General features: G+C 48.5%; 1 protein-coding gene across 1 annotated transcript; it reads right to left on the bottom strand.

The window, feature by feature from the left end:
• Positions 1 to 1,231: 1,231 nt before the first annotated feature.
• On the bottom strand, positions 1,232 to 4,451 carry LOC123076906 (anthranilate synthase beta subunit 1, chloroplastic). Its single transcript, XM_044499058.1, has 8 exons — positions 3,990 to 4,451; positions 3,737 to 3,900; positions 2,627 to 2,697; positions 2,474 to 2,511; positions 2,290 to 2,400; positions 2,119 to 2,218; positions 1,591 to 1,726; positions 1,232 to 1,511 (listed from the first exon to the last, which is right to left on the bottom strand). The coding sequence occupies exons 1-8, from the start codon at positions 4,099 to 4,101 to the stop codon at positions 1,401 to 1,403; spliced, it is 843 nt and encodes a 280-aa protein (XP_044354993.1). The 5' UTR covers positions 4,102 to 4,451; the 3' UTR covers positions 1,232 to 1,400.
• Between the last annotated feature and the right edge of the window lie 6,122 nt (positions 4,452 to 10,573).

Raw genomic sequence — 10,573 nt, 5'->3', positions numbered from 1 at the left:
ACGCGTACACATGACGCGGCGCGGCGCCTACCCCCCGGCCGCTATGTAAAGCGCCTCCCCTCTCTGGAGGCTGCACCCTGTCGAGCTCTTCCTCTCTCTCCCCGTGCGCCGCCGAGCTTTCTGTCCGCCGAACACTCCCCCCCCCCCCCGACTCTCCTCTCTCCCTCGATGGCGGAGCGGTTCCCCGGCGATGGGGCGGCGACGAATGGCTTCGACCGCCGCACGCTGCAGGAATGGGAGGCGTACCTCCTATTCCAGGCCAACATCCCGGCGCCGCCCGACATGCGCGCCGGGCCGGGAGGGGGGTGGAGGCTCAGCGCCGGCGGCGTCCCCATTCCCCCGCTGCCCGAAGTCACCGTCCGCGCCGACTACTTTGCCGAGGAGGTGGACCTCGTGCGGGCCTCGCTAACGCCGGAGTTGCGGGCCCTCCCGCAATACGCCGCCGGCAACCACGAGGCGTGGGCGGCGTACTTTCGGCACCGGCAGGCGCAGCGGCTGGCCTCCACCAACGGGGCGCAGGTGGTGCGGGGCTCCAAGAACAGCGAGGGGTGGCACCTGTGGTGGGGCGCCCCCGGCCGCACGCTCCACGCCGTCCTCCAGCACCTCGAGGGCGGCAACAACCCGCCGATGGCATACCCTTCCACGGCCGCCGCGCCGACCCCCCCCCCCCCCCGCGCCGGCCAATGGATGCCCAGGAGGTTCGGCTCCTCCTCGTCTTCCTCCTCCCGCTCCTCCGCCCACTCCTCCGGCTCGCCGGCGGTGCTCAGCGTCAAGGCCGAGCCCGCAGCGGAGACGCCGCTCGGCCGGCGCACCCGCAGGGCTGGCATCGTCATCAACGAGGGCGGGGGGTGCGCCTCCTCCTCGGCTCTTCCCCGCTTCGTCAAGCCGAAGACGGAGTCGACGCTCGCCCCCGTGAAGACGGAGCAGGAGCTCGACGACGCGGCGGCCCTGAAGTGGGCGTGGACTGAGCTAGAGCGCCAGTGCCGCGCCTACGAACGGTCCGCCGCTCTGCGCCGTGGCCGCGAGCGACGAGGGAGGCATCGTCGTTCTCGAGGACGACAGCCATGTGCCTCCGATTTTTACGCCGGTTCGTCCTCAGGCGACGATTATTGGTTAAAACAGCCTCACCTTCCACTGATTATTGGTTAAAACAGCCTCACCATGAGCCAGTCCAAGATGTTAAAACAGCCTCACCTTCCACTGATTTATCGCTGACAAAGAGCCACCACGATGCACAAAGTTGATATTATTATTACAATGAACCAAACGAATGGCAACGGAAAGCTCTTTTCACTTGTTCCTTATCTCTGAATGAATCTGCTTCTTGGCTTAGGCCCGTTCCCGACAATAGCATCTATCTAGTTCCCCTAAGTGCCCTACTTCTCGATTACTCTAGTTCCCTACCGAGTCCCCGAGGTCTGCTTCTCAAACTCCTCGACGTATCTCGCAAAGTTGAGGATGATTCTCTTGCCTTCAGGGGTGATGATACTCTCTGGGTGGAACTGGACCCCCTGAAAGAGTTACATCATATCTATCAGTTAGTACCATGACAACCACGGCGTGAAGCATGGAGTCAAGAAATACTCCTACCTGGATATGCTTGTACTTCTTGTGGCGGGCGGCCATGATAAGTCCATCTTCAGTCCATGCCGTGATTTCCAGTTCGTCGTGTGGGAAGCTTTCCTTCTCAATGACCAAGCTATGATATCTTGCAGCGGTAAAAGGGCTGTCCATGCAAGTGATCGAGGATCATGTCAAATCAAAAGGCTCACTTTGGACAAGTGCCAGACTGAACAAGGAAACAAACAGAGCTTATTCCCTGATAAAAAAAAGCTACCCCAGACTAAAATTCTATCATCAATACTAACTGAATATGTTGAAATTTTCACTTGCCATTGCATGGCACATGCTACAGAATTTCTCAAGACAAAAACAAGTGCTCTAAACAGGTAAACAGATCCCAACAGCATTCGTAATTCCTAACTATCATAAAAAAACAGAAGCAATCATGAGATGTGTGTAATTTAATGTTTGCAATACCGGTGTCAGACTGTCAGTTGACTGTTATGTAATGTAAGCTAGAACCATGGGATTTACTGAACTGTTGAGAAATCATACTTTGACAATCCCTCAAATATGGCCTTTCCTAAAACTTCATCATAGTGAACTGGGGAGCTTTTTCCATGCATCACACCAGAAGGAACGCGAATAATCTTTCCTGTTAGAAAAAACTTCAGCAAGCGAAGAACAGGTGATGGAAAACCTTCTGTCCACAGAGATAAATCTAACCTCCAAAAGCCTCTCCAATGCACTGCAGACCCATGCAAACTCCGAATATAGGAATGGTTGGGCCGAGTTCTAGAACAGTCTGCAATGATATACCTGAATCTTGTGGTTCACCTAAAGAAATATGAATGTAATTATTAAGCTCTGAAATATAAAATTGTTATGAGATTCAATAAGAGAAACTTACCAGGCCCCGGAGAAATAAGTATTCCTCGTGGCTTCATCCTAGAAGAGATTTTTTAAAAGGAACATTATCAGCAAAGTTGTAATATGTATAATCCCTTTAGATGGATCAGACAGAAAATAAATCGTAATTGAACATGTGCCCACAGAACTATACCTCTTTACATCCTCTATGGTAAGTTCATCATTACGGTACACCTCAAAATGTACTCCAAGCTCCCCCATATACTGTATCAAACACTCAATTTCAGCAAGACTTGTATTCTCATAGCATGTGTTCATGCCATATTAATATAAAGGTACAAAAATAAACTTAACCATCTCATAAGCATGTGCTTCTGAAGAAAAAAAATTCCCATTGGTCATATTATTCTCACATCAATCTAAACAAATTGTTCCTATATATGTCCCTTCAAAAACAATTGTTGCTTTATATGTTGTATCGCTCCTTAGTCCTTGCTACATTTTTTCTTCAGCAATTGCAAGAGATAACATGCTCAAGACATGCAAACACATTATTTCCAGGAATGGTTCTTCGCAACAAATAAAAAAATTAAATACATATCACTACCACCCATAAATGTATACTTGTCATGCTTACATGGGTAACCTAATCAAGATATACACAGGTAATATTTCCCAATAATATACTTTTGTGGTTCCTGTTACATATTAACATAACCTTTAACAAGTCAATTTTGTCTACTTAAGCGATCCAGTTTAAGTGATACATGTTATATCGTTGTGTACGTCTGTTTTGGTAGAAGATTTTCTGAACCATTCTAAATGACAAATACTTCAAAAAGAAGTCAGTAAGCACTTGAAGATACTCCACTCAAAGAAACACGGAACCTAACCAAATCATACATTCTTGATTCTAATTTGGATGTTCCAGACAAGAGTGCTACACAGAAAGGGCATACTTTGAAATGGAAAATCGTTTAATAGTTCCGAGGATCCAACTTTGTACTTTTAATAAAATTTCTCTTGCGACTTTGGTTGCCAATCAGTTATCATCGACTGTCAACATTGTTTGGGACAAACTACTAGATATTAACATCATCTGTGGCAGATTCTTGTTACTTCTCAAATGTACAAAATATTTAGCAGATATATGTTACTTTGTCAAATGTAGAAACACATTCATGTAAGATCTCCAAACAATCACCTATAAAATTATTTGATCTTAGTGCAACCAACACAGGCGAAACAAAGTTAAATTATAACAGAATTCATGACTTTAACCACTACCTGTGAAACCATATACCTGGCACAGGTTGTAGGTAAAGCTATCGTAGTTGTCGATAACGATGATGGGCTTCTTCACCGTTGACGGGACGGACGCTGGTGCCGGTGCGGTCGACCCGGCGGCAGCGACCACCGGCTTCACGGCCCTCCTACCCCTGAGGGCCAACAAGCCTTTCTCAGGACCTGCGGGGGTTGAGGGAGGGGATCCAATCAATGCAAGATACGGTAGACCCGCGTCGAAATGGAGGCATAAAACATGGAGCGCTTCGTACGGCGAGTCGCGGGAAGGCGCGCGAAACCGGCGGTGGGGGACGTCGCCACAGAACGCAACGCAGTGCCGGTGGCCGCCGGTGCAGAGGCCACGGCGAGGTGGGAGCAGGCCATACCGGCGAGGAGGGGGAGGTGGGTTTTGCTTATGGCAAGGAAGGGGTCAAGAACGGGGGGAGAATAGTGTGAGGTGCGTGCTCGGGTTCACTGGTTGGAGTCGCCGCGTCGGTGGCGCACCTCCACCGTTGTCGTGGTCGGCGGACGACGGACGCCTCGAGACAGCGACGGGGAGGAGGACGGCGCAGGAACTACGGGGTAGGAGGTGAGACAGACGGCAATGGCGGGCCTGGTAGGGAGCGGCGGGGGGGCAGGCTATGCGGTGCGGTGCTGGCTAGCCTGGCGGCGAACCGGCGAGCGGTGGTTGCGGGCGAGCTGCGGGTAAAGCCGGAAGGATGTGGGCTGGGCTAAAAGCAGAAGAAATGGCTGCTAGGCAGAGCTGTTGGGTTTTGGTTGTTGGGCCTCGGTGTAGACTGGGCTCCAGTCCTGTTGGGTTGTGGGGTTATCCTGGAATACAACCAAGCTGAAAAGTTCAGTGCGTCTGCAGTTGAACACTGGATCGATGATCGATCGGTGGTTCAATTCGGATCCAACCACCACCGCATCGGACGCACACCCCATGTGCCACGCCCGGCGTCGGCCGGTGGCTGCATGCATGCGCCGCGCCTGGAGGTGGAGCCGGCCACTTCAGAGTGGCTACCCACCAGTAGCTCTCGAGGCAACCAGTTGCTGATTCAGATCTTCTTCTTCCCTGTAAGTACCCATTATTGGCTCCCCGATGTTACTTGCGTTTGCAAACACTAGCACGGTCGGCCGGCCGGACGCACGGCATGCGGTGGCCTCCTCCTCGACCGATCCGATCCGATCCAACCACCACTCCAACAGACCGGCACGAGCAGCTGCCACTCTGCTTTTACCACCACCTGGTACGGTAGCAGCTGAGAGGAGATCGTACGTGCCCTGCCCTTCTCAAATGATTATGGTATCATGCGCGCGTGATCACCACCAGCAGCCTCACCCGCAAGCTGAATGCACTGAAACCACTTGACAAACGAGGATTTCTGTGAAGGCGGGCGTCCATCGATGCGTTTGATCGGGTCCTCGACAACCCTTCGTGCATCGCATGGGGCACGGGTCGGCGTCGGCGGCGGCCGTCGTGTTACCTCCGGCCAGCAAAGCGAAGACCACCCACATGCGCCGCGTCACCGAGTTCCGTGGCAGAATAATGTTGCTTCCTTTGCTTTAGCCACTCTGCACCTTGCCGCCTACATTTTCCCGACAACAAAATCGTGCCTCACAGCCAAAGTTCGCCGGCATAATGTGTTCCCTAGCCAGTAGAGATAGATCTGGCTTTCGTTTCACAAGGAATTTAGCTCATCTATCTGGCTTTGAGCGCAGCTTTTGCACTTACGCGGCAGTGCTCGAGGCCTCGAGCCCTCGAAGGCAAATCTGCTCAGGCAGGTTCCCATCTGATGGCACGATTAGACGTCGGCCTGTCAGGGACGATGTGTGCATCATCTGCTGAAAACCACCTCAAATATGTGTCACGTGACCAAGACTGGATTAGGCAATATGTATTTGTTTTGTAAAGTCGTCTCCAGTGCGGACCTTCACATAGCCCGCGAGCAAACGTCCAAATGAGTTGCCCGGACACACTTTGCCATTCAACGCGGATCCATATTTGTCCGCAGACGTGCCCGTGCGTTCGTTTCCCACAAACTGGATGCAAATCAGGTGACTTTGCGGGAGTCCGGAGGTCTACCCTGTCCGCGTCTGACAAGGGGTCCAACTCAAAAGCCACCCCCGTGCATGCTTCCCTCTCTTGTGCGACCGCTTCAGTTGTCCTTTCGAAAAGAGGCGCCACATTGGAGATGCTGCAGGAGGAGCATGGGCACAACCTGTGGCTCCTCGAGTAGCACCAGTTCATGGAGGGACAAATCGTCAGCGAGCAGGGGAATGATGATGTCATCATGGCCACTGGCGGCCCCAGGATTTTGAGGCTGGGTATTCATTGACAAAAAAAAATTACTCTAAATGTACTATAAAGACACCAGTACGACAGTACTAATTTTTTTAATGCATCAAACCATACTAATTATGTTGGAGATCGTTGCAGAAATTAAAAAAAATTCTACGCATCACAAAAACAATCTATGGAGTCATCTAGCAATGAGAGAGAGGGGAGTGCATCTACATACCCTTGTAGATCGCGCGCGGAAGCGTTCAAGAGAACGGGGTTGATGGAGTCGTACTCGTCGTGATCCAAATCACCGATGACCCTAGCGCCGAAAGGACGGCACCTCCGCGTTCAACACACGTACGGAGCGGGGACGTCTCCTCCTTCTTGATCCAGCAAGGGGGGAGGAGAAGTTGATGGAGATTCAACAGCACGACGGCGTGGTGGTGGAAGTAGCGGGATCCCGGCAGGGCTTCGCCAAGCGCAAGCGGGGAGGAAGAGGTGTCACGGGAGGGAGGGAGGCGCCAGGGCTTGGGTGCTGCTCCCATGCGCCTCCCCACTATATATAGGGGTGGAGGGGGCTGGTTTCTTGCCCTCCAAGTCCATTGGGGCGTTGGCAAAGGTGGGGGAAAGAAATCCCATCATTTCCCTTCCCCACCGATTGTTATCCCCCTTTTTTAGGGATCTTGATTCCTTGGATATTTCCTTCTAAGGTGGGATCTTGGTGCGCCTTGACCAGGGGTGTGGGGCCTTGCCCCCACTACCCACGTTCATGTGGGTCCCCCCATGCAGGTGGGCCCCACTTCGGAACCTTCTAGAACCTTCCCGGTACAATACCGAAAAATCCCGAACATTTTCCGGTGGCCAAAATAGGACTTCCCATATATAAATCTTTACCTCCGGACCATTCCGGAACTCCTCGTGACGTCCGGGATCTCATCCGGGACTCCGAACAACTTTCGGTTAACCGCATACTAATATCTCTACAACTCTAGCGTCACCGAACCTTAAGTGTGTAGACCCGGGTTCGGGAGACATGCAGACATGACCGAGACGACTCTCCGGTCAATAACCAACAGCGGGATCTGGATACCCATGTTGGCTCCCACATGTTCCACGATGATCTCATCGGATGAACCACGATGTCGAGGATTCAATCAATCCCGTATACAATTCCCTTTGTCAATCGGTACGTTACTTGCCCGAGATTCGATCGTCGGTATCCCAATACCTTGTTCAATCTCGTTACCGGCAAGTCACTTTACTCGTACCGTAACGCATGATCCCGTGGCTAACTCCTTAGTCACATTGAGCTCATTATGATGATGCATTACCGAGTGGGCCCAGAGATACCTCTCCGTCATACGGAGTGACAAATCCCAGTCTCGATTCGTGCCAACCCAACAGACACTTTCGGAGATACCTGTAGTGCACCTTTATAGCCACCCAGTTACGTTGTGACGTTTGGTACACCCAAAGCATTCCTACGGTATCCGGGAGTTGCACAATCTCATGGTCTAAGGAAATGATACTTGACATTAGAAAAGCTCTAGCAAACGAACTACACGATCTTGTGCTATGCTTAGGATTGGGTCTTGTCCATCACATCATTCTCCTAATGATGTGATCCCGTTATCAATGACATCCAATGTCCATGGTCAGGAAACCATAACCATCTATTGATCAACGAGCTAGTCAACTAGAGGCTTACTAGGGACATGTTGTGGTCTATGTATTCACACATGTATTACGGTTTCCAGTTAATACAATTATAGCATGAACAACAGACAATTATCATGAACAAGGAAATACAATAATAACCATTTTATTATTGCCTCTAGGGCATATTTCCAACAGTCTCCCACTTGCACTAGAGTCAATAATCTAGTTCACATCACCATGTGATTAACACTCAAAGTTCACATCGCCATGTGACTAATACCCAAGAGTTTACTAGAGTCAATAATCTAGTTCACATCACCATGTGATTAACACTCAATGAGTTCTAGGGTTTGATCATGTTATGCTTACGAGAGAGGTTTTAGTCAACGGGTCTGCAACATTCAGATCCGTGTGTGCTTTACAAATCTCTATGTCATCTTGTAGATGCAGCTACCACGCGCTACTTGGAGCTATTCCAAATAACTGCTCTACTATACGAATCCGGTTCACTACTCAGAGTCATCCGGATTAGTGTCAAAGTTTGCATCGACGTAACCCTTTACGACGAACCCCCTTTCCACCTCCATAATCGAGAAAATTCCTTAGTCCACTAGATACTAAGGATAAGTTCGACCGCTGTCATGTGATCCCTTCCTGGATCACTATTGTACCCCTTGACTAACTCATGGCAAGGCACACTTCAGGTGCGGTACACAGCATAGCATATTGTAGAGCCTACGTCTAAAGCATAGGGGACGACCTTCGTCCTTTCTCTTTCTTCTGCCGTGGTCAGGTCTTGAGTCTTACTCAATACTCACACCTTGTAACACAGCCAAGAACTCCTTCTTTGCTGATCTATTTTGAACTCCTTCAAAATCTTGTCACGGTATGTATTCATTTGAAAGTACTATTAAGCGTTTTTGATCTATCCTTATAGATCTTGATGCTCAATGTTCAAGTAGCTTAATCCAGGTTTTCCATTAAAAACACTTTTCAAATAACCCTGGATGCTTTCCAGAAATTCTACATCATTTCTGATCAACAATATGTTAACAACATATACTCATCAAAAATTCTATAGTGCTCCCACTCACTTCTTTGGAAATACAAGTTTCTCATGAACTTTGTATAAACCCAAAATCTTTGATCATCTCATCAAAGCGTTCATTCCAACTCCGAGATGCTTACTCCAATCCTTAGAAGGATTGCTGGAGCTTTGCATACTTGTTAGCATCTTTCAGGATTGACAAAACCTTCTGGTTGTATCACATACAACCTTTCCTCAAGAAAATCGTCGAGGAAACAATGTTTTGACATCCTATCTGCAAGATTTCATAAATAATGCAGTAACTGCTAATATAATTCTAACAGACTCTTAGCATCGCTACGAGTGAGAAAGTCTCATCGCAGTCAACTCCTTGAACTTGCCGGAAAACATCTTAACGACAAGTCGAGCTTTCTTAATGGTGACACTTACCATCATTGTCTGTCTTCCCTTTAAAATCCATCTGTACCCAACAGCCTTACGACCATCAAGTAGTTCTTTCAAAGTCTATACTTTGTTTTCATACATGGATCCTCTCGGATTTTATGGCCTCGAGCCATTCGTCGGAATCCGGGCCCACCATCGCTTCTCCATAGCTCGTAGGTTCATTGTTGTCTAGCAACATGACTTCCAAGACAGGATTACGTACCACTCTGAAGTAGTACGCATCCTTGTCGTCCTATGAGGTTTGGTAGTGACTTGATCTGAAGTTTCATGATCACTATCATAAGCTTCCACTTCAATTGGTGTAGGTGCCACAGGAACAACTTCCTGTGCCCTGCTACACATTAGTTGAAGTGACGGTTCAATGACCTCATCAAGTCTCCACCATCCTCCCACTCAATTCTTTCGAGAGAAACTTTTCCTCGAGAAAGGACCCGTTTCTAGAAACAATCACTTTTGCTTCCAGATCTGAAATAGGAGGTATACCCAACTGTTTTGGGTATTCTATGAAGATGCATTTATCCGCTTTGGGTTCGAGCTTATCAGCCTGAAACTTTTTCACATAAGCGTCGCAGCCCCAAACTTTTAAGAAACGACAGCTTAGGTTTCTCTAAACCATAGTTCATACGGTGTCGTCTCAACGGAATTGCGTGGTGCCCTATTTAAAGTGAATGCGGTTGTCTCTAATGCCTAACCCATAAACGATAGTTGTAATTCGATAAGAGACATCATGGTATGCACCATATCCAATAGGGTGCAGTTATGATGTTCGGACACACCATCACAATATGGTGTTCCAGGCGGTATTAGTCGTGAAACAATTTCCACAATTTCTTAATTGTGTGCCAAACTCGTAACTCAGATATTCATCTCTATGATCATATCACAGACATTTTATCCTCTTGTCACGACGATCTTCAACTTCACTCTGAAATTACTTGAACCTTTCAATAATTCAGACTTGTGTTTCATCAAGTAAATATTCTCAGCATCTACTCAAATCATCTGTGAAGTAAGAACATAACGATATCCACTGCGTGCCTCAGCACTCATTGGACTGCACACATCAAATGTATTACTTCCAACAAGTTGCTTTCTTGTTCCATCTTACTGAAAACGAGGCCTTTCAGTCATCTTGCCCATGTGGTATGATTTGCATGTCTCAAGTGATTCAAAATCAAGTGAGTCCAAATGATCCATCTGTATGGACTTTCTTCATGCATATATACTAATAGACATGGTTCGCATGTCTCAATCTTTTCAAAAACGAGTGAGTCCAAAGATCCATCAACATGGAGCTTCTTCATGCGTTTTATACCAATATGACTCAAGTGGCAGTGCCACAAGTATGTGGTACTATCATTACTATCTTATATCTTTTGGCATGAACATGTGTATCACTACGATCGAGATTCAATAAACCA

Source organism: Triticum aestivum, chromosome 3D (assembly GCF_018294505.1).
Source record: "Triticum aestivum cultivar Chinese Spring chromosome 3D, IWGSC CS RefSeq v2.1, whole genome shotgun sequence".
NCBI classification, from domain to species: domain Eukaryota; kingdom Viridiplantae; phylum Streptophyta; class Magnoliopsida; order Poales; family Poaceae; genus Triticum; species Triticum aestivum.
This window is presented reverse-complemented; position numbering and strand designations above follow the sequence as displayed.

Bases quoted from the DNA above. Each gene is read 5' to 3' on its own strand.
- LOC123076906 (XM_044499058.1), bottom strand. From the start codon at position 4,101: ATGGCCTGCTCCCACCTCGCCGTGGCCTCTGCACCGGCGGCCACCGGC. The intron at 2,698-3,736 runs GTATATGGTTTC...TGTTTGATACAG, and splicing joins TTACCTACAACCTGTGCCAG to TATATGGGGGAGCTTGGAGT. The intron at 1,727-2,118 runs GTATGATTTCTC...TTGCATGGACAG, and splicing joins ATATTTGAGGGATTGTCAAA to CCCTTTTACCGCTGCAAGAT.